At 38.6% G+C, this 25,071-nt stretch overlaps 1 protein-coding gene across 4 annotated transcripts in view; it reads right to left on the bottom strand.

The window, feature by feature from the left end:
- The window catches only part of ITSN2 (intersectin 2), an 82,131-nt gene that overhangs the window by 48,270 nt on the left and 8,790 nt on the right, over positions 1–25,071 (bottom strand). For 3 of the 4 annotated variants that reach the window (XM_061372323.1, XM_061372326.1, XM_061372324.1), the window contains exons 2-6: positions 20,820–20,883; positions 4,743–4,835; positions 2,995–3,058; positions 1,220–1,383; positions 14–211 (exon numbers count right to left, since the gene is read on the bottom strand). In XM_061372323.1, coding sequence (XP_061228307.1) covers positions 14–211; positions 1,220–1,383; positions 2,995–3,058; positions 4,743–4,835; positions 20,820–20,850 — 550 coding nt within the window. In that variant the 5' untranslated portion in view covers positions 20,851–20,883. Of the gene's footprint in view, positions 1–13; positions 212–1,184; positions 1,384–2,994; positions 3,059–4,742; positions 4,836–20,819; positions 20,884–25,071 lie in introns of those variants that run through there. The other variant, XM_061372325.1, reaches the window with a different exon arrangement.

Raw genomic sequence — 25,071 nt, 5'->3', positions numbered from 1 at the left:
ACACTGTACTTACTTAAAGAGAAAGGTATGGACAAAGGCTGTAAAAGGTTAGATGTTCCATTTGGCAGCGAGGACATACTGACAGAAGGCACCAGGGGAGTCGACATAACCAAAGGAGGAACAGAAGCCATGGAGGTCAGGGACATGTTAGCTAATGGTGTGATCGTAGACACAGACGTTGGCATGGACAGATTTGGCATACTACCCATTCCTAGAGAAAAAGACAACAATTCATGATTTAATATTGCAGAGGCTCCAGCAAGAAATGGGGTCCACTGTGCTAGGCAAAAACTACACAAAGCTGTGACAATCCTCTACAGGGAAAAGCTGATAATGTTTCTGAACTAAGCCTCTTCCAAGCGTTGGCCTTGGAAGGATCCACACCAGTGTAAAGTCCCTACTTAGGGACCCATGCAAATGGTTTCTCTCAGGCAGCTGCCTGAAGTGATTAAGGGCATTTGAATTTCTGGATGAGCCTTGTGGAAGATAACCCTCGTACGCTGATGAGATGACAGAAAGTTATTAGGAAGTAATCATATACCAACCAGAGCTGTCTATAAATGCAGGCACTTGTATGCAAAAGCACAGGGTTTAGCAATGGGCAGATATTTTAAGTCATGTGTGCATATATGCATACATTTCAGCATAGAAGTATGCATTAATTTTGGAATACAGCTCAAGTCATATATATTTTGTTCTACAAAACAACAAAATACCAACAGGCATGCACTGAATCTGAAAGCATCACCAGAAAGGGGAAAAAAAGTTAAAATAATTCTGTTCAATTGATCATATAACCAAACCAGACAAGCTGATTAATTCTGAAAAAATATTCAAAGTCAGTGTTCCACCAAAACTTTGACCTTTACTAAGTCTAACTTTAAAAATCCCAAGTATAAATAGCTAGATGAGTAGGAGGGAGACAAAAAAAGACTATCAGTACAAGATAAGAGCCTGTAAGTTGGATGACAGATGTGAATGGCCTTCTTGCACCTCATGTCAAAAATTCAATAGAAGGTTTACCAATAACTGTCTTTAAAGAATTAAATTATCAAAAATGTCAAGAAAGTAACTTTGTGAATTTCCTAAATCAGAATATCCTTCGGTTTTTTTTCACTGATTCACTCAACTGTCACGGTCAGATTAACACTTGTATTTGGCTGCAATTAACTGTGGATTTTTACCTCTGAACACTAAGTAATTATGTATTCATAAGTACCAAAGCGAGCTGACATTAGCGGTGAAAATACTGGAGTTTGTTTCATGACAGGAGGGAGAACGGCAGGCAAGTGCTGTCCTTGCAATTTCAGCTTGATGAGTTTCATGGCTATAGAGAACTCCTGTTGATCCATTTTTCCATCCTTGTTTAAGTCCGATAGTGTCCTTAAAACCGAAGTAAAATAAAATTAGAAAAGCCCACAAGGAAAAAATGTAAATTTAACTTCTTCACTTAATGAGAAGCTTTTCTCTATCAGTTTTATATACTGGTTTTGTACGAGAAAACAAGAAAATTCTTGCAACCATTTACAGATTTTCTACTTTTGATAACATTCAGATCCTCAGAAGTGTGACTACACACTTGGTCGCCTACTGCAGAGTTCAGTTTTAAAGTTGCTGCATATTAAAAACTTGAGAAAGAAGGAAGACACTTGGAAAAGCAGTAGTCCTCTGCTCAGTGGATAGACCTGCTGCCTCTGCTAGACTATTTTCTGTGGTAGTAGATAAACTAATTATTTTAAATTTATGTCTGGTAATGTAAGGAAGAAATACAAGAATCCGAAATAGGAGGATACAGAAACCTGCTAAAGGCACTATATACCCACTATGAAAACTCCATTAAATCACAAAACATGAGGGCTTTTTAAGCCCGATATCCACAGTGTCTTCCTCTGACACTTTTGCAAATAAACTTAATTACAACAGAAAATATATACAACAGTGCATACATAAAAAGACTGAATTTCTGGTCAGACAGAAAATACGAAATCTTAGTAGATGTGAGGACTGGGCACAGGAGTGTAAACAAAATCAGGAAGGGAAAAAAAAGTAAATCAGACTTAGCATTAAGCTACATTTAGCCTATCATTCTGTTACTATTCATTATAAAACCCCAAGACCCTATGGAAAAAATCCTTTACCATTCTTTTCTAGGCAATTTAAGAGTCTGAAGAAGAAACTAAGTTTGCATTTAGTTAGTTTTGTTAATATTCTTTCACAACTCCCACACAAGGAGTTATTCTTAATTATTATGAGCCTCCACTGTGTGCCTTTTAGCACATAACAACCAAGTACCCCAAAATGAACACAATATTCCAGTGAAGACTGAGAAGTATTGCAATCACCACATATATGCTGCAAAGAACAGGTGTTTTTCTAGTTTCTGTATTATAGCATTGGCTGCTATCATAGCATGGCTTGGGTTGGTAGGAACCTTAAAGATCATCCAGTTCCAACACCCTGCCATGGGCAGGGACACCATCCACTAGACCAGGCTACTGAAGCCCTGTCCAACCTCGCCTTGAACACCGCAAGGGATGGGGCAGCCACAGCTTCTCTGGGCAACCTGTGCCAGTGCCTCAGCACACTCACCGTAAAGAATTTCTTCCTAATATATGATCTAAATCTCCCCTCTTTCAGCTTACAGCCATTCCCCCTTGTCCTGTCACCACTTGCTCTTACAAGTATTTATAAAAAATATAAAGATAGGGCTTAACCTTTGTGGCAGTCCACCAGGCACTTCCTCTTATGAAAGTCTTGCAATTTATCATCGGTTTTTGTTTCAAGCACTTAGTACAGTTTTAAAAGGCTGTCTTCAATATGATACAATCTGAATTAACATCATGAGAAATATTTAAAAAGATACTGCTTTTTAATTAAAATAATGATTCAGACAACACCCCTACTTCAACTGCTGAAAGCCTCTTTGAGACAACACACCCTACCTAAAGATAGTATTTGAATACTACACATCTCCTAGAAAAACCAATACCTTACCATATTTCAGCAAGGATTGAAGCTGGTAGACCCGACTGCATAAAAAAGTTACGTGCTTGGTCACCTATGATAAACAGAAAAGACAGACAGACTTTTATTACACTATAGACACAGATTTTCAGAAGACCCCTGTACTCCCTTGTGGGATCAAAGTTTCAAAAAGGAACCAGCATGCTAAATACCAAGCTTTCCAGTTTCATACCACCTAACCCCTTCCTTAGTGACAGCGATTGGCAGGTACCCATGTATTCTGCAATCCTGAATCTTTGCTCTGAGAAGTAATTTCAGATAGTTATAAAAAGCTTTAACAGGTCACAAGTCAACAGCTGCTAACAGTTTTAAAGATGCAAGATTTAGAGAAGTAAAAATGACTGAAAATTTAGTCCTGAACCAACTGCTTTGACAGGAAACAGTGAGCATGCTATTTCTTTCCTTCTCCTTTATTCAATCTAACTTGAGCCAGTATTGTTTCTCCAGAAAGTCTGGGAGAATATCACATTCTGAGTAATACTCTGCTCCATCAGAGAACATCCACTGTTTCAGTATTTCAGGAAAGGAACAGGAACTATTGCGCAACCTCATATCAAGTTCCAAATCAATTGGCACTGATCATGCTGTAAACAAACATATACTAAAACGTGGGTAATGGTGTTAATGCCTACCTATGAGTGAATTACAGATGCTTCAAGCTAAGACTTCAGGTTATTCTTTCACCTCTTTCTTCCCTTATATTCATATACCACCTTTAATTTCAAGCAGTTGCCAAATAAATAATGAAGCCTGCATACATATGTGCAGGTAAAAGCTAGATGTGGCCTACAGGCAGTGCCTGGGACTGAATACTTTTCAGCTAGTGGTAAACACAACCTCCCAGTGGTGTGTGGCCAGAGCAGCAGTTAAGTGTCACTTAGCCAGAAGGTGTGCATGTTCCAAGCAGATGACTTCCCACTTTCTCCTCAGTCCTTTTTGGCCCCAAAAGAAGAAAAGCTGAGGCAGTGGAGTCACCAGATAGGGCATCAGCAGATAATTAGGTAGGTAGAAACAATTATGGGTAGTCTTTAGCGCCCATGCACATACCTGATTTAAGAATGGGGCATTTTTGTCAGTGAGCTTGAGTCTTTTTTTGATATCACAAGCAGATTCTTAAAAACTGCAAATTCTGAGATGTGCAGCAACATGACCCCATTGTTTCAGAGAAGCAGCTGAATGCAACTGAAACTGACAGCAGGCCATTGCAAAATGCCATTAGCCTATCCAGAACTCACTGAAGGCCCAAGGGTTAATAAATTTCAAGCAGTCATTAACAAGGACAAGCTGTCAGCATCTCTCTCCCTGCCTCTTCCTTCAAAACAAAGCTATCTAACAGCACAGTATTCTCTAACACTGTTCAGACAGAGGAGAGACACTTCTGGTGTCTGTGGCGTCACTTGCCATAATAGCTACTGTGAGTGCTCCTTGGCAGCCTCCCATCTAAGCACAGATTTTGCCTGATACTCTTTGATTTTGAACCTAGACTGCACATAACTGCTAGCTGCAGAAGTCACAGGGTTAATAAAAGAATGTTCCTGTGCCATGCTTTAGCAGAAAGCTTGTATAAGTTTAATAATAACCTGTGGCTGTTTGTCCAAAGAATATGGTTATTAGTCACACAACAAAGGGCTAGAAATAGGATGTAGTTTGCAAACTGTTTTACAAAGATACTTATGAGTACACGGAAGTTAATGTGTAGTCCAGAATCTCAGACCAACCTGTAATGTAGCCTCCTGTGGGTTTAAGGCTATCAAACTGCTTGTCATGTTTGGCCCGCTCTTCAGAGGTGATGGCCCATATATTTGGACCTCCTAAGAAACAAAAAGCAAAAACAAAACACTGACAACCAAGCCAACTGAAAAAGTTTAAAAATCAAGCACATCACTTGCAAAATAAAAGCTTGGTTTCTCAAGAGACAAAATTAGATGTAGGCACACCCAGCTCCTACCAGTTTGGCAAGGATGTTAGGAAACACAAACCTGCTTCCCAGATGTGCAAGTGCTAGCTGAGACAATTAATTCCTCAGCTAGATCTCTTTACAGTCAGCTTTCAAAGATGCTCCGTCGTCCTTCAAACCTGGTGCAATGCAGTTTCCTGCTGCTGCTGACTGCAGCTTGGGCAGGATGCACATTGCTCACCATACCCTGTGTGAACCAAATGCTCCCCTGATTCACTGATGAGCAAATGGCATTCAAAGTCACTTAAAGGTTCTCATATAGAGGGCTAACACCCTACAGCTGCCAAAAAGTCTCATGTTTCATTTTACCAATACTTTAAAATCAAAACAGGGACTGCTACAGAAATATGTTGGTTTGTCTGACAAAGGAGTAACATTTTGAGTTTTTAAGCAGCATGTAATTTCCACTTACTATTTTTCAAGGCTAAAAAAAAAAAGTGTTAAACATTACACCCTCAAAGTAACAAAGAGAAGCTGCAGGGAATAATCTTATTTACAGAACGGTGCTGATATAGGTGGCAGAACCAAAGTGACTTTCAGAAATGCTCCAACCTGCTGGATAAAAGGTCAGGGTGTGCGTCCGTTGTCAGGAAAGCAGCTTGCTGGAATAACTGGATTTGCTTTTTAAGTAGGAAGAAAGTTTTAGTTGGGAAGTTCTTGACAAGTGTCTAATTTTTCAAATCTATAAGATCGGCAAGAACTGGCCAAAATTCTGAATGGAAACCCCCAAAACAGTATTAAAAGATTACTACTTTTAAAATGCATTCTATTAAGCATTACCACTTCCAAAGAACTGTTAATCTGTTCTTCAAGCATTTGTATTGCTCACTAAAAGAACTGAGGGAATACATAATTCAACAAGTTGCTTTAAAACGCACAGGAATTTGAAAGGAAGTTACTATAAAATGCTTCCTCTTTTCCTACACAAACCTCATTTCAAAGTGTTTAATCTACAAAATTTCAGCAGTTTTCACTGTTTTTAAGAAAACAGCAACACAGCAAAGGGACTGCACGCTGACGTACTTGCTAATATAGACATGCTAACCACGTTCATCATCTCTCACCTGCATTTACCCATCTATGCAGACACATTTTCCAAAATGACTAAATGTCTCCTCTTAAGAAAGTCCTGTTAAGACTGTCACCCTCCTCTCAAATCAATTCCCTCTCATTAGGGAAATCCTAAAGAAAACACCCAAACCAAACCAGAAACTCATGGGGGATATGAATGACAGAAAAGGTGAAAGGGCATTAGGATACAACCTTTACGCACCTGCATTTTGGTGTTTTGGTTCCCTCTCTTGAGGATATACCTGTTTTGTTTTTTTTTAGTGTAGCCTCAATGAAAGGGTTTTCTTGTAGGCTGCATGTGGCAACTATGGACACACATTATCAAATGTGCATTGTGTGAATGTTTCAGGAAACTGAATGTAATTCCTCAAAAAGACCAACCTACTTATAATTTATTTCAAAGGTAAAGGTTTCAGATTTTCCCTACCCCTGAAGACAGAGACTGAAAATCTCTTTTTTTTTTCCTGGTGCCTCCATCAAAAAACCCCAAACACTCTCCATTGTTTGTTTGGTTTACAGGCATACAAGAAAATAACTTGGTAAGCCTTAAAATCCAAAGCAGACCTTCTCCCACATCACTTGACTGTTTTTCTTTAAATATATCAAAATATACATATTTTGTAAATAAACGTTCAAAGAAAATACATTCAGTTCAGACAACTGCAGCCACGTCTTTCTTAACACTTACCAACATTCAATAATACCCTGAAATTTAAGATAAACATCTTAAAAGGAGATATCAGAACATCTTTTAATTTAGAAGGTTGAATGAAAACATTGACCAAATTCCAACCAGAAATGAGATGGGGGAGGGACAGGGCAAGCAAGGCAGTATCCAAACAAAGTCCTGCCAAAGCTGCAATCCCTTAGATGCTAAGTCTAGGAAGTAGAAAGCTGTGGGTTTTTTTAGCCGGAGTTAGGGTCCAGAGAACAGCATACCTTCCAGTCAGCACAGCTCTCCCATCTCTGACAGTGAGATGTTTGGTGCTTGTCTGCAACTGATCAAAGTCCCAGAGAAAGTTTTAACCTAGCAGCACTTAAGAGAGGCTGTCTGCCATTTTCAGCCTGAACTAGAACAGCTCATTCTTTTATGAATACATGTCAATGACCATTGAATAATGAAAGTATTTGAAACAGAACTGTTTAAAAGAAAAATATTCAAAAACCCCCACCCAATATTTATGGGAGGGATTCACAATCTGAGCATTCAAGGCCCACCCAACATTACTTCATTAAAGGATTCGGTTTTTTTTCCAACACCTACTCCAGTGCAAAAAAGAAACAAAGAACAGAAGAGGGAAGGTTAAAGCACTGTAAGCGCTTGTTTTTAGTGTAACCACGTGCTCATGACTCTTGATGTTACCATTTGGTGATACAAATAAGAAAAGAAAAAACTATAATAAGAAAATAAGAAAAGAAAAAAACTACAGAAATGGTACAGGAAGTGCCATTTAAATTAAGATTCCTCAAAATATCGAACAAAAATTACCACATTGGTCTATCTGTAATTAACACTTTGTACAATGGGTATCAAAATGTCTTAGCAATTCCACAAAGCACGTCACAAAACCAGTCTTCTAAGTTCAGAGTCACATGTGGAAAGTCTGCACAGAATAACAAAGATCCACATGAACAATACAGTGCTAAAGATCATGTTGGCACACCTTCAAGACTTCTCTAAAGATGACAGAATGCATACTGACCTCACCTTCATGCAACAGATATCAACATGTAATTCAATGTGGTAGCAATTGCAACTACTTTTATAGTGTTGGAAGCAAATGACCACGCTGGGCATTAAACATTTTCTGTTCCTTCAAGCTCATTTTAAATAAAAGGCATCTTTCTATGAGAGTGTATGTGAGTCTGTTTACGGCAGGATCACAGCACTTAGTAGGACAGCTCCAGAAATGTCTTTACAGCACCACATGAGACAGATAATCTCCTGAAGAAAACAAAGGACTTGCTTTGATGGGCTGCCAACATCAGAAATGGAAACACTGTTCTTTCCCTAAAACCGTAAGTTGCCATTGAAAAAGAGGGAAGAAAAGAAAGTGCAATCCTAGAAGAAAAGTAAATGGACTTGAAAATGCTCTGTATGACCTCTGCCCCTGGTTAGCACTACCCACAGCAAAAGGTAGTTGTACCAAGAGCAGTACTACTAGTGAAAAGGATAAAGGCAACTTTTAATTTGTGGAAAATCACAAGACACTTCTCACATTCTCCAAAGAACTGTTTTCTCACTGACAGGCGTTGCCTGCTTTTCCCTAATAAAAACTATGCTCCTATGACCTACAAAATTAATTAACTCCACAGAGATAATAAACCTAAATTGGAAGAACATTCCTTGTACACATAAGTCACGAGGATGAGTGATTAAACCACCACCTTTTAAACGCTCCAAAAAATCTAGCATTAAGTGTCATAATGACCCTAAATAAATATTTATCCCCGTGTTTAAAGATGGGGAAATTTCAACACAGACATGCAGCAGCATGCCTCAAGCTGCACAACAAGGGGGTTTCCTTAATGCAACCAGTAATCACATTACTGTCTCTCATTAGCAGCCATGAGAGACTTGCTTGGTGTATGAAATACTGGGATAAATCTAATAATTCCAGCCTTTCTCTGTCTGTGTTCAGAGATTAGTTTACCACATTATTTATTATAGATCATATTTAATGCTTGAGATGGCAAATCACATTTCTGATTTTTCCTCAGTGGTGAATAAACACTCCAGCAGTCTGAAAATACACAGAACATTTTACCATTAGTCGGAATTTCCAGAATCCTTATCAGTGTTTTTGCTATTTTCAATATTTGCCTCCCTTTTTTGTTGTTGATTCTTTATATCAAAGTGGGAGAAAATGCTCACCGATAAAAAGCATTTATTCTTATTTAGGTGTGCAAGGGTGTTATGAACTATTACTGTGGTGGCTTTGGGTCCATCTCAAAGTACCACTTGCCCTTCCTTAAGGAACACACCTCTTATTCTCAGCTCCCATGTATTCTGGCCACAGCAGGAGACACATGCAACCTCACTCATTTCACAACACATACATTCATCCCAATACTACTTGCCCTACCAGAAATGCTCCACAGAGGCTCTCAGCATATTAAGCAACACTACAGCAACTGGCAGAAGAAAAGGGTATCTCCATGCTTAACAACTTCAGTGTAACTTCAGTTAAAGGCTGCGTGGAAACACGTACCTCCTCACTTTTGTATTTTCACTAGAATTACAATTGTGCCCACTGAAGCCAAGAGAATCTTCAAAGATTTTCAAGTGTCTCTGATGTGCCATCCAAAAATAACCATTACTTGCAGACAGGCTGTAAATAGCATCAGGCAAGTGCAGTGCTTCACAGATTTGGCCAAGAAATGCTTGCTTAATTGAAAAGCATGCTCACAGAAATGCGGACACGGCAGCAGCAGCAACCCTGCATTTCAGAGTACAATTCCTATATCTATATTATGTACAGGATTTCTAGATATTTTGGTGTATTGGGAATCCTTAAGTTCAGCAGTTCACTAAAATCAGTGCTGTGCTCATGTAAACTAACCACTTGCTCCTAAAAAGAGCAGAACTCCGTAAGATGCAGTATTTTGCCCGATAACGGTCAGTGGCATCCCTCTACTTCTATACACAAAATCTATCTGTAAAGGAATAACATTAACATTTTTCATCCCATGCAATGATCTCAGTGTAGAAACATAATCCTTGCTTTTAGAATGTGTATAATCCCTAAAACAATTTAGAGACACGTAATAGTCCAGTCCATGCTAACAGTAAAGATCCACTTGTTTTGTGAATTTTCCAGAACAATTTGATTCCAAAGCAGTTAAACTATCAGTTTGTAACAGGAGGACACAGAATCATTTAGCTCATTGTGGCTATCCATTTTCAGAAGCTCATTTTTAAATTATATTATTGTGAAGCAGCACTGAAACATAAAGCAACACACCAAGCAAGCAAAGCAGTAAAAAAAAACCAAACCCAAACCAAACCCACAGACATAGAAAATCAAAGCAAAGTTTACTGAAAGATATGTAAAGATTTTTCTGAAGTTTTTTTAGAGCTCCACTAATGTAAAAACATACATTAGGAAACGTGTATAAACCTGACAGTACTGTCAGCTGCATACTAGCATGCCACCTTTCACATGAGTTTTCTGTAGGTTACATGACAACTCATTCAATAGTTTCTTCTGAAGTTTTAATGAAGCAAGTTTTCTATTTTTCATTAAGAAGTTCAACTGCAATAACCTACAATGTTGGTAAACTCATGGTTTAATCTTGAAAGCTAATTTAGCTTTCTCTCTTCTTACAGAAAAAAGTTGGTACACATACTTGGCTTAACCTAAGCCTTCCCCATAGATACAACACTAGCAACAAATATAAAAAGTATTTTCTATCTAATTCTGGAAAAACAATGCCATTGAAATCAGCTGTAGTTGTTGAGTTACAAACACTGATGCAGTACATGAAACAAGCCCATTCTTCTATCCAATGACACAGCCATGACTTTGCCCAGAATCATAGAACCACACAATCATTCAGCTTGAAAAAGACCTGCAAGATCATCAAGTTCAGCCATTAACCCAATACTGCCAATACTGCCTAGTCCACCACTGAACCACAACCCTAAGCACATCTACACATCTTTTAAACACCTCCAGGGATGGTGACTCAATCACTTCCCCAGGCAGCCTGTTTCAATGCTTGACCCTCTTAAGTGAAGGCATGCAACCTAAACCTCCCCTGGAGCAACTTGAGACAGTTTCCTATCTCTTGTTACTTGGGAGAAGAGACCAACCCCCACATCACTACAACCTCTGTTCAAGTAGTTGTAGAGAGCGATAAGGTCTCCCCCTGGACCTCCTTCGGTTGAGACTAAACAATCCCAGTTCCTTCAGCTGGTTCTCACAAGACCTGCGCTCCAGACCCTTCACTAGCTTCACTGCCCTTCTCTGAACCTGCTCCATTGGACCCACTTCAAAGTCTTCCTTGTAGTGAGGGGCCCAAAACTGAACATACTTTTCAAGGTGCAATCTCACCAGACCTGAGTACAGGGGGATGACCACTGCCCTAATCCTGCAATTAATACTTCTGGATGGGTTTTAAAGACAGAAAAAAGAGAGAAGAAAAAAGTCACAGCAACAAGAATCTTTCCAATGGAAGCTGTGAAAAGTTCAAAGTAAGCAATATTATCAAAGCATAAAATAAGCATGCTTTGCCGAATTCTCCACTACCAGGTGCAAGGCCTGCCTCCCTTTGTTAAGGTGGGCATACTTCCAGCTGACAAGACTCCACAGCCTTCCTTTCCAGCATGACACAGAAGATGGAAGATAATCTTACCCTTTAGTTTAAACAAGTCAGAAGCCTTTTTTTTTTTTTGAGTCCTGTCAACCTGTATAGCATCATAGTCTTTAATGAGGAAAATAAAGTTTTTAGTCACCATCTTTGAGGAAAAAGGCCACCAGACGTTATACTAAACTTTTCTCATTCTGAAAATTGATTTTTTTTATGATGATGCTGCTCACCAGCATTGACCAAAACCCCTACAACTTAATTAAAAATTTACAAAGGGATAATTTAATTATTATCTAGCAAATCTCTGGGGAACGCCACAAAAATAAAGATTCAGGTGATTTTGCATCTGTGGCAGCTAGTAAATCTGTCTACATCAGGAGAAGTGCAAGCAGGAAAAATGCCAGGCAAGAGAATGAGCTAAGAAATTATGTGAAGTAAAGGAAATGACTGTCCTATAAAGACATACACTGAAACAAAATCAGAGCAGAACTCTGTTCAAGGGATATTAGATCTTTTATAGTAATTTTTGTAGTTCTCATCATTATCTGGCCATTAAACCACTATTTCTGGGTTTTCAGACTTCAGGAGGGACCTAGAGGAAGCCTGATGTGCTACATTTACAATGGAGAATTGGGAAACAGACTTGAAAGGAAAGAGGAAAAGAGAAGAACAACCAAATTTAAAAAAAAAAAAAAAGTACACAGGAAGGGTGGGAGAGAAGGAAATTGAGGAGCCATTTCCTGAATGATCCCTGGAAGAAAATTAAATTATGAGATAATTTTGGAAACAAATCTCAGTAACAAATCTGCCAGCACAGACTGAATATTGACCAGCTAAGCTTCCAGCAGAGTGACAGACTGAGGTCAGCACATGGTGGTACTTCCCCAGGATGTCTTCTGAGCCCCCAGTGCAGCTCCTGAACCAGAAGCAGTAACTCAGGAATGGAAGGAAAATCCACCTATCTCTAATTGCTTAAGGCATCTAAGTAACCTTTTGTCATCTACAGCTTCCTACTATTTGATACAGTGCAAAGTGCTTTGTTTGATACCTGCCAATGATATTTTCATTCGATTCTTGTGTTATCAGAGGTTAATTACAATTCCCTTGCCTACAAAATGATGAATGACCTTGAGAAGGCAACATCTACCTTATCCACCATCCTCACTGTTTCTTTTCCAAGCTATAATGTCCTAATGAATACAAATATTCCTCATATGGAAGCTGTTCTGTATCTTTGATCACTCTTGTTACCCTCCCCTTTGTAATTTCTAGCCCTGACAGAAAGAAAACATGTAGGAAAGGCTGGAAGAAAACACAAAGGTGACAAAAGCAAGAACAAGAGTTTGCTTAAACAGTACTGTTCATAACTTTAAATTACTAATTAGCAGAATTGCCAACTACATCCAATGCACATACAATACCACTTTCCGAGTGCCCCAGGGGATTTGATTTTAAATATAATGAATTAAAAACTGTCTAATTTATGTTCAGAAGACTTTTGGCATAGTTTATACCTTAGTCCCTAATCCTGCCTCCACAGTGGCTCATAGAGCCACTTATGGAACAGAGTTAGGAACAGAGCTCTTCCCTGGGTGTTACAGTTCCTCAGCGGTGAGAAATCAGAAATTTGGCAGACTTCTTGAGCAAAAAAAAAAAAAGAAAGAAAGAAAAGAAAAGCAGCCATTTAATAGCTATGGCATAGATCTTTCCTCCCCGGGTTCTGATACCATGTACTTGGAACTTTTGGCTCCTAAAGATCTTGAGACAGTGAGCCCCAAAACTGTAAATTTACAGAGAACATTATGCAAAACCAACCAACCAACAACCCATTTTCTTCTCCCTGCCTTACGTTTAATAGTTTCACTAGGTATTGCTTCCCTTTTCATCTATGAAAAAACAGCCAGTATTCTCTCCCTTATCATCCTTTTCTATGCTATTAAGGCTTTACAGATTTTTATTATACCCTCAGCTGTCTCTTCTCTAAACATTTCTAACCCATTTAGTCGCCATTAATGCAGAAGCCACGTTCTCTCCTGGCCATTTTTTTCACAGGTATCCCCAGTGTCTAATCCCATTTCTTTTTCCAAAACCTTGACTGTAACAGATGCTGGCAATAGCAGAGTGAATAATTTCAAGGAAGGTGGGCCTTGTGGATGTTGAGTTATCTTCAGGTTCGGTTAAAAAGTACTCTGTGTACTTCTTAATCCAGTCTCGATAGAGAACATCAGACATACGAGAAGTAATTCTGCTGGCTTTCCAACTCACATCATCTGTACCAGAAACAGTTTACACATCAACTTGCACCTGTATTTTTTTCCCCCCAAACTTGAAGATTTCTTGTGAAATACAGTGTTGTGAAAGCATTATAACTTGTTGCACAGGAAATTTTACTTAAAGCTCTTGAAAATTATAAGCATGCTCTTTTCCATCCTACCACGCAAGAATCAACACACGCTGTAACAAGTGTGGAGTTCTTTGATAATAGTGAAACCATGACTTTCAGGAAATACGTGCTTCCTAAAGAAACAGCTGTACTAGAGAGATCACAGTTAAACACAAGATTATGGCTATGAGAAGAAATGCAAGGGGAAATGTTCATACATGCTTTAAATATACCATTATTAATACATATAGCTTTTAAACAAATTACTTCAATAAAGAGCACTAAGACAGCTCTTGATACTCAGTTCATCTTACCTGTTCTTGAGACACACAAGGAACTACACATCCAACTAAACCACAAATGTCTGAGCTACTTTAATAACTTGAAGGTACCTGATAAGAAGGCTAGTCCCATGAACACTGATATTGCTTCAGCTTTCCAGGGTTTCACCCCTTCTAGCTGTCTCACTTACGGTTTAAGGTTACTGTTCTGCTGCAGAAAATATATGGACCCAGTAAGAGATCAATATGATCAGACAAAAGCCATTTAGTACAAAGCCTTAACTCCTTATATACTATTTCTTACATGCACTTACAGTGATTTGGCATATTATGATTGGATACATGTCTTGAAGACCCTTAGTGACTAAGATATAATTGGTTAAGCACAGGTGTGAGAACTTGACCTCGAAAGCTTGCCAACAGCCCACAGTTCTCATAACTCAGTGAATTCCAGCTTCTTCTTATCTTGTTTGCTTAAGCTTCCTCGGGCCTCTCATGGCCTTGCTGTATCTTTCAGGATTATTCTGAGTTTATGTACCAATTATCCATTCTCCTGTGAGAACACTGACTCCACACTGTTCCATTGTAGGAAAACAAGATGTCCTAAAGAACTGATGCAGTACATTGAAAAGCCTGCACATACAAGATTTCTAAGTAAAGCAACACAGCATTATATAATTACCTTTGACAGATAACAGTATGTAAAAACGTGTTTATTCCTCCTATTGTAATTAGTGGCCTAAACCTGAACTCATTCTGCCAGTACTAATTAATACCATCTATGGCCTGTTCAAAGTGGCCATGATGATCACAGATGACATGGAATTTAGTAGATGGTAAGTAAGATGGTACCACTTCACACAATACCGATCAACCATGTATTATAACAACCACACCAAGCGGTTTATCAGATTAGTAAGCTTCCCAAACTTCTGGAGCTAAACTTTCAATAAAATGAAAATTTTAATGGTCAAACCCCTTTGAAGCTTGGCCATGTGATAGATTCATGTTTCTGAGTCCTTTCTGCTAAGACTTCAGTAATGTGGCTTCACTTTGGGGCAGTATTTGCACATCATCTTGTGTTTTTTATTTAGGCTTTTGTATGCTTTGAAGAAAAATCATCAGGAAGTCTCACTGACATCAAAATGAAGAAAGCAGCTTACATTACAGTATTATTACTCCAGATAAAAGCCATCACTCAGTGTAATCTTACCTTACAAAAGCTAACATATGATACTAATAAAATAAAATCTTAGCAACACAAAACAGCTATAGGCTTAAACTAAGTCAATGGATGAAGATCTAACATTAATCTTTATTATGTTATTACCTACTTTTATATTTAGCTTATTTTTTACATTTTAGAAGCACAGGATTGGAAGGGACTTCCAAGGTCACCGTGTCCAGATTGCTGCTACTCCAAGAAACTCTTAACACATTTATTCCTTCCTAAAATTTAAGCTCTGCCTTAAGGTGATCAGACCTTTTCCTTGACCATGATCCAGAATGTAACTGCTGACAGAACCATTGCCATTTCCAAACCAACTGTACCAAGAGCTGATTCATCTCTATTTAACCTTGTGCTAATAATGTACTTTAAAAAAGGCATTTTCCTCCTTGTTTCTCTAATAAGAAAAAAGAACAAATTTATTTACCGTAAAGCAATACAACAAAATGAAAATAAAAATTCAGCTTTTCTTTTGATAGACTAAATGGGTTGCCTTTGTTAACCTTTCTCAACACTTTTCATTCATTTATTCTGATTAACACTGAAGCCTAGTGCCCCTATTACACTTCCTGGGGTTTTTTCCCTCCTAAGCAGATAACTCAAATTCTAACCTATATCCCACAAGATGTCTCACCAGCACCTTATGCAATAGCACATAGTACTCCTTATTTCATCCACCACATTTTAGGATGCATTTCCTTTTCCCTCAAATCACGTAATTATTACGTGATCATTTAATACATCCAGTTGTCTTCCTCCTTAGTCACAGTCAACTGCTGAGACCCCAGCATAGAGCAAAAATTTTCCTAGCCCATAATGGTATGACTAAAAAGCTATTTGAAGACAGCACAACAGAAGTGTGATGAAATTCAGTGATATGTAGTTCCTACTGTATAGTTCTGGCTGGCAAATTACTCCTAAGTTTGTGTCATCAATCAATTTAACCAGCATACATTTGCTTTTTACTGATGATGTTGTCATAAACAGTAACAACTAAAACTGGTCTCAAGCTAAAAATCCAGAAGAATATTGCTATGACAACATCCCAGCCTAAAATTTGCACTTTCTCTCCCCTCCAGCCAGTTATTTCTCTAATGAAGTCCAAACATGGGATCTGTTTATACTTTGTCTACAGAATTCACTTACCGAAGAAGGCATAAGATGAAACCTTTCTTTCTAAAAAACTTAGTTCAACTTATTCCAATTTAACATTTACCTCCATGTCTAATTATTTCTTCCTTCCATGATTTCCACTTACATTTTCTGTGTGAATCATATCATTCTCATAATTAAATATGAATAAGTCACTTTGTGTTCTGTAATCCTATAGCCCTATTTCTGACTTGTTAGGAGCAAGGAAAACATAATAAAGTTCACACAGTTGGAAATCTATTTTTTTTGCAGGGTGTGGCAGTGGAAGATAGACACCCTTCTAACTACAGCACATGAATTTTGCTCTATACCAACAGACACCACTGTCCTCACTAAAAAGTGAGAGGAAGTATTAATTTATAAGTAAGGACAGAGAAAATATTTGTTCTTGTCTTAGAATTTCTTTCCTTTACCTTCTTTGAGATGGAAGCATAAGTTCTGGTATTTTCTTTGCAAGGTCTAATTCAGCCTAGTATTTTTATCTACATTTGTTGATACCCAAGTGTACAGTTTCCTTATCTACAGACACGTTTAAGAGTCAGGTTGCATTCAAGTAGGTTTTAATTGAAGTGCGATGACCACGGTTCCTCCTAACTCAAAAAAATCCAGACCATGGATCTCGAGACAGACTTTTTAATGGAGAAGATGCAGCAGAACTTATCATCAGTGGTTTACCCTTGACATCAGTGGAACCAGGACTTCACTCAACCCATTCATGCCTATCCTAGTCTCTAACACACCTCAGTGCAGGGACACAAAACTCAATTCTGTTCACAGCAGTATAAAATCCAGTTTGACTTATGAAGGTTGAGGAGCATGTGAAATAAGTTACAAGTATTGCTTTTTGCACCTCAGTTTATCAGAGGTATTTTCATGCTGCACCACAAAAAAATGTATCAAAAGGAAACAGGTGGTAGGAGGGAAGAGGAAGGACAAATAAAAATATAAACAAAAAAATGCACAGCCAAAAATTCCAATGGTATTAAAGGAAACAGTGTGAAAGATACTGATCAGCAAATACTGCTTTCCTTGTTTCAGCTGGATCGTCAAGATTAAATCTCCTCAAACCAAGATGCAGCATCAGTATGGCCATTAAACCCTCAAAGCCTCTACAGCCTACAAAAGAAGGAGAGTTATGAGAACAGGAACATCTTGCAACTGCTCTCCAGTTGTAAAGAAGGCAATCCTGTGGCAGTGAGGGCTACTTCTTCCTGCTCTGTGATAAAGACAGCAATCACAGAGACAAATTAAGTGGAAGTCCATTTTAGTCTATTACAGCCTTTATCCTTTTCACTGCTGTTTGTGGTTAATATATTAACTCCTTCTTTAAAATACAATTGTTGAAGGTATTTGTTACTTAGTGTAACTAAATGCCATTTGCAAAAGCTTTTGCAAGACTTGGGATGAGCTCCTAAGAAAGTTTTGTCCAGACGGAGAACTGTATGTAATGAGCATAAACTACCAGAAACAGCATTCGTTTTACCAGTTTCAGAGATAATGATCAATATTCAGATGATTACAGGATAAAACTAAATCCTCAGTAGGGAATCCTTTATCTTGTTTATGGCCTGGAGAGATGGATATGCCTGGAGCCATTTCTTGATAGAACTGGACTCCACAGAGGTAAATGTCTGCTCTCCATCTGGTGCTGTGTGTGTGGTTTGTATTTGGCAGCCTTTCTACATAACAAGAAACATGTTACTCAGCCTCACCTATTCATAAAAATGTCATCACAACGTTTATATTTTGCACAGGAGATAAATCTATAAAAACTAGCAGGTCTGTCCTGAGTTGCAGAAAAAAACAACGTGCACTCTTTAAGTCTTACTTTTCCTCTTTAAATTTCCACCCTGTTGGTGAGGCATCCACAAAGGTCACACTGGACAGAAATGGAGAGTCAAAGCGACCACCTTTCTTTTCACTGCATCCTTCCATGACTTTAGAGAAGAAAGATAAGCAGCCTAGCAAGAGCATGTGCCCCTTGAGCACCGAACACCTCAACAAGCTGAAGTTTACATGCAGCCACACAAGCAGACTATGCCAGTTCTCAGTATAACACAATTCAGCCATCAGCCACATGCTGAGGCTGGACAGTCATGGGAGACTGCTCTGAGCTTTCTGAGCTCAAGGTGCCCCCAGTGAAGTAGCGTCTCTCAACTAGAACTCAAGCACAGAACTCAGTTACCCTTTCTTCTTGAGGTCCTGCATGGACTTCTCTTTCTCTGCTTAGGTTAGTAAATAAAGCGTTGCAGCATTTTCTACTTGTGTGGGTTTGAGACTATATGAGTATCATGCTCAAGTCACCCTGTGTCATATAATCACACACTTGAGCTTCCATCTACTCCATGTTATTTATTCACTTTTCTCTAACACTGTATGACAAAAGTAGTCCTGAAACAGAAACTATCTCATGCCTCACACTAATAATGAACAAAAAGCTAAGTATATTGTACCTTAGTAACAGGTTTTTTTTCCCCAGAGGAAAACCACCAGTTCCTCCTAGTAGGATACAAAACAAAAGGGTCAACACTCTTCTAATACAAAGGTGTGGCAATCAGCCAGTGCTCCCAGGCTGCAGCAATGCCGAATGGTTTAGTTGCTTCATGCATAACCTCATTCTTCATCTCATGCTTGAAGTTACTACCAAGGGCTAACAATATAATTAGAGGTTTCCACTGAGCAATGAGTGGTAAATGTAGGTGAACTACTTTGAATACAAGCAACAGTGGTAGTAAGCAGCAGGGAAGAGGAACACAGATTAGAGAACTACAATTTCAACAGCAAAGGTTATTCAGGATTTATCCAGAAATCACATTAAAACTACTTTTTTCCCACCTACTTGTTTAAAATTTAATAAATTCTGGTAAGAGATATTAATGCAAAGATACACTCAGTCATTCAAATATTCTGTGAGAAGCAATAATTTAACTGTTCCCTGGAACTTGCATTCTCCTACTATGTTTTTCAACACAGTAAAAATGCTGTGAGGGGAAAGGCTGCATCTTGTGGCACCATTCCTTTTGGGAGCAGCAGACAGTACTCCCAAAGGATTTCAAATGAAGGAAAGCATCATGTTCCCAAACTAAGACTTTGAGATCAAGTGATGTACATGCTCAGTGCTCATACACTTGCAGACCTCCAACAGAACCAAGGACTAAAAAGCCAAACCCAAATAGTTTATGCATAAATCAACCACAGCCAACAACATTAACCTGTATCCTCCCTCAAGAGCTTCTGTCTGTTTGTTTTAAACTAAGTAGCAAAGAGCATGTGGCAATTAAAAAACAAAAAACTTCACATTATGTCCAAAAAATGGGGGGAAAAAACCCCTGGTATTTAAGTCTTTCCCTATTATATACAATATATTGATTCCTTTTACTTATGTCTTACTGTTAAGTCTGTGAAACAAGTCTGGAAGAAGCTGCAGCTGACAATATAAAAACAAAGGTGCTGATCACACTGATCATTTCTTCACAAAATGGTTTATGCACACGCGAAACTCTAAACCGGGTTTAATCTGAAATCTGGATGCTGTTGTTCTGCAAAAAACAACCATGTTGTCTTACTCACCCAACTGTCTCAGCAGTGACGATTTTCTAAATTAGTTAAATAAAGACCTCTTGCAGTAACCTTTACAGATACATTGGGTAAGAAATAGGTCTTCTTATATCTATTTCCCTATTTTTATCAGGAGAAATATTCCCTATGTGGAATATCTGAAGTCTTTTTGTTTTGGCAAGCTCTGTAAACAACAACAACAGCAAATTTCTCAGCAGATATTTGCAAATTGTATTTTCACAAATAAGACTGCTCTAGAAATAAAGAGCTCAAACACATACATACATGCACAGGCAATTTTAAGGTTTCTACTCTCGCACATCTTTGACAGGAAATCATCAAGAAACATATTCAAAAGTTTCTATAGCACATGGGGCACAGAATCAAGAGGAAAATTCATAACTTTTTTTATTTTGACAAAGACTAATTATTTTTGTCAATGTAGCAAGACATTCAAATATTTTGGTTTGAAATAACTAGCACAGTATATTATAATGAAACACATTTTGTGCTGAATTACGTAAAAGGAAAGGTATGCAAGTTTAATCAACTATTACTTAGCATATTCCCCACTTGCTGTCAGACAGGGCTCACACTACAAGTCACGCATTCCTCAACCCTTTAATACTGCAAGATTACTAGATGCTCCAAGCATATCTGTACTCCAAATAACACTGCAGTAATGCTTCTACTGAATTTCTACCAGTATTACAGTACAGGTTCGGCTACAGGAAGCAATCTGCTGCAAACTGACCATAATGCTGCTGCAGGTACTAAAATCAGCATTTAAAAATAAAAACCCAAAACCAAATGCTCCCACCCCAACTAAACAAACCCAGCCCAGCTACTCACCATTCACGGCTGTGGGAAACTGAGCCATCATGATCCTGAATATGCCTTGCTAGCTCTTAGCCATCTGCAACATAAAAACATTGTGCCATTAATAATGCAACAAGGGCAAAACGTAGCTCCGTGCTCCCGCTGAGCAGGGGGAATGTCTGTCCCCTTTAGCTCACACTTCTGATAGTGAACAATGCCAGGCTTGAGGCTGCTGCTGAACAAGCTGAATCTACATTCGGGAGGAGGTGGAGGAATTATTTTTTATAGGGTATGCAGTGCAGTCCTGAAGCTAGTGGCACATTCTTAAAGGAAAACAGTACCAACTGTTTAGCAACTGCTGCATAATGTACACAAACAGTTGACAACATGTCAGAACATATGGCGTGGAGAACAGCCCTCTCCTAGCAGGAGGAGGCTCTCAGGGTCCTAGCAGACCCTGGTATGAGCTCTCCCTGGTAAATATTTATGCATATCATAAGAAAAGTCCAAGGCACATCTCCGTAACAGAATGCTTCTACAGAGAAGAGTGGAAGAACAACTATTATTCAAATTCATCCATTCTGCTACTCCATGCACTATTTACAAGGAAAACACTCTTACAAGATGTATTCCAAAGGAAAATTACTTGACCTAATAAAAATCTGTAGTCAGCCAGTTTTCTATAACCAGCACAGTGAAGTTATTCCTTCTCTTAAGGTATTGCATGAAGACTCAGAAGCAGCATTTAAAGGGGTCTCAAAATAACTTACTTTCATAATAAATATAAAAGCACTAAGACTTATTTTGGTTTCCTAGTATGCATCCTTTCAAGAGTACCTGTAGTAATGCTTTTAATCCTGCAGAGTAGCAAAACATTAACTAGTATTCATCTGAGAGGCAAGCATATACAGCCCTTTACAAAAAGAGCGAAGATAACACCGCCAGCTTTTGCTTCAGATAATTTTGTTAAATACTGAAATTTATACATCATTATCCTGTGCTGTATGTGGCAAAACTACTGATCAGGATGAAGACATAAAAATTAAATTTTAATTAAAAAGAGATAAAAATCACAACTTGGATCCCTCCGTCACTCCCTCTTCAGATACCAAACCTTCTCCCCCAAAAAAACTCTTCACCTCCCAATAAAACCAGGGATTTAATATTAAGTACAGAAATATCACACACCCCCCCACTCCCCTCCCTGCAAGCAAACTCCTGCACACCTCATCACCAAAATCAAGCAGCTGGAAAGCCCTCTGGTTTCAAGTGCGGACAGGAGAGCATTTTTTCTATCTACTGCACATTTCTGCAATAAAAATAAAATGTCTGGGATCCGTTGATAACAATTCCCTCTTTATCATTATCATCATTATGGTATTTTATTTTTTATATTATTTATACTATTATTAATATATCCTGGAAATAATATTTAGATCATGTTATTGTAATAGGACACAAATTATTCATTTTCCCAGGGTTATTTGTATATCTCATGACCATACATGCACCAGGTCCCCCCCAAATGAATGAACAGTATTTTATCTGAAGTTATCTTGCTCAGTGTTGTTTATGTAACTGTCCAGTGAGGAATGAACAATTCAGTTTTGATTTACTTCTTTTAAATCTGACACATTACAGAGCAGTGCTATTGAGACACTTGACATTCCCGACTTTTATATACCTTATACACATGCACATTTGTGTATGCATACATATATGTTAAAAAAAGAAAAAAAGTAAATTGAATGATTGGCAAGTCCAAATGGTCTCTCAGGGTGACATTAGGTATCAGCTGCAGAAAGATGAAAAAAAGGAAGTGTGGATCTATTCCAGGCCATGAATTCTAAAAGAAATGGGAGTATTTTTAGTCTGCTTCCAGCATCCCTTCCTAGGCCTTACCAGCAACCTACTAAGAGACATTTGAAACCTATATATAGGCTTCCTGAAAAACACTTCCAATGTTGTTAAACATTTCTACAGCATGTTTCTCTGTAAAAGCTGTTCTGCCAAGGAGGGAGAGCCTGAAACCATGACACAAAAGGAGGATGCTAAAGAATATCCCCAGAATCAACAGAACAAAGCTCAATAGAGCTTTGCTTTGACAAGAGATACATACTTGCATGCAACTGCCTGTGGAATTACAGTCTTACTGGATAAAGGCTACACATTTGCCCTTTTCTCCAATGTATTTTATTTTCTATTTTCAGATTTTTATTCTTTTTTAAATAAGTAATTATAATAGAATCACAGAACCACAGAATAGCCCAAGTTAGAAGGGACCCACAAGAATCAGGAGGTACACAGGCTCCACACAGGGCAACCTAAAACTTAAACCGTGTATCTAAGAGCATTGTCCAAACACTTCATGGCCTGTGGCCATACCCACTTCCACTCTTACCAACAGCTACCTACGCGTACAGGCATCTATCTTTCCCTGATCTCTAAGACAAATGATCCCTGCGCTGCATCCAAAGAAGCATGGCCAGTAGGTCAAGGGAGGTGATTCTGCCCCAATACTCCACTCTTGGTGAGACCCCCCCCGGCAGTACTACATCATGCTCTGAGGGCCCTGACATAAGAAGGATGTAGAGCTGTTGCAGCAAGGCCAGAGGAGACCACAAAGATGCTCAGAGGTCTGGAGCACCTCTGCTATGCAGACAGGCTGAGAAAGTTGAGCTTGTTCAGCCTGGAGACGAGAAGGCTCTGGGGAGTCCTTAGAGCAGCTTCCAGTCTCTATAAAAGGGCCATCAACAAATCTGGAAAGGGACTTTTCACAAGGGCATGGAGGGATAGGAAAAAGGGGAATGGCTTTAAGCTGAAAGAGGGGAGATTTAGACTAGCTGTAAGATAGAAATTCTTCACTGTGAGGGTGCTGAGGCATGTAGATGCACCAACCTTAGGCCCAAAACCAAGAACGAACTGCCCAAACAGATCTGTACTGAGACTATACTACACCAATGTGATGAGATTAAATCACAGTTCAGCTCTGTCATCTCACTATTATGTCTATAGGCAGATCCTGTCATATTTTAAAATACCAGACCTGAAGGACACCAAAAACCTCATATATTAACCCTCGCAAATAATACAGAAACACCCAGGAATCATAAACAGTATTTTTACAGGATTTTAAGTGCACCAGCACTAAGACCCCATCCTATCCTTTGCACAGATAGGGCACCAGGTTACAGATGGTGCACCAGATGCACACGATGCATCTCTTGTGACAGATTCTGATGTTGTGCCGAGAGGTAAAAAAAAGAAAAAGGAAAAAGAAAAGTATCACTGCAATGTAACTTCCCTCATTCGTTTCTTTTAGGGAAGGAGGAAACAGCCTAGTAAATTCAATGTCAACACACATTTTTCAAAGGTCTGTGGAAACAGTCCTTCCCAAAGAATGGTGCTTGCCCTCAGCAAGTATTTTGTCTTCTACGTTTCTACAGTGTGCTCTAGAGGCTTGGCCATTATGCATATACCAAAGTTTAAAGCAGCATTATTTCCACAAACTCCAAATAAAGTTGTTCTAGTTGCCATCTGTAAGAACACCTTGCAGCCTTAGGACACCGGAGTGCACCATTTATTTACCACAGGGCATCTCAGCAAAGTATTCTCACTTTAGGCCAAACTTACTTTTTTTTAATGACTCTGATAACTTTTAATCATTAATCAAGGTGAAAGTTGTAAGTTTCCAAGGAACCTTATGATACAGTACTACAGAGGAACCCAATGCCATATAAAAACACTTATGGGAGAAAAAAAACCAGGAAGAGACTATAATCAGTATCACAAACAGATGATACAGATGAAAAAATGGCCATCATAACCAAAATCCCTCACAGAAAATTACTTCTTTCTGAGAAAAGTTCGAGGAGGGGTGCTTGGTGAACTCAGTTATCAGTCATAAGAAACCCTGGCTGCCACAGCACAAAATCCACTTTGTAATAAACCAGGATCAAATATACATGTGAACACTGCAGATGACATTAAGCCCTGTTGCCATTTAGGGTGAAAACAGGAAAACTTGGATGTCACATTTAAATAGCAGAACACCAAGTTCTTGTAAACAAACCATATGACTAGTTTCAATGCTTCAAGCACTGATTGTTTTCACAAACTGACCTGCCAAGCTGCCACTTCTGTTCCCTCTTTCAGGGTTCATTATAGTTGGTAAAAGTTGAGAAAAGAAATGAGAAGACTTCAAGAAGCAGGGGGGGACCTTACAACTATGCTGAAATCATTAGACAACATCAGAGAAAATAAAAGCTTCTTTTCCATCATAGGC

Source organism: Neopsephotus bourkii, unplaced genomic scaffold (genome assembly GCF_033783945.1).
Source record: "Neopsephotus bourkii isolate Nb327-2 ecotype Australia unplaced genomic scaffold, CSIRO-AGI_Nbou_v1 NB_1600, whole genome shotgun sequence".
NCBI classification, from domain to species: Eukaryota; Metazoa; Chordata; class Aves; order Psittaciformes; family Psittacidae; genus Neopsephotus; species Neopsephotus bourkii.
The sequence above is the reverse complement of the archived record's forward strand: the minus strand, read 5'-3'. Positions and strand labels throughout refer to the sequence as shown.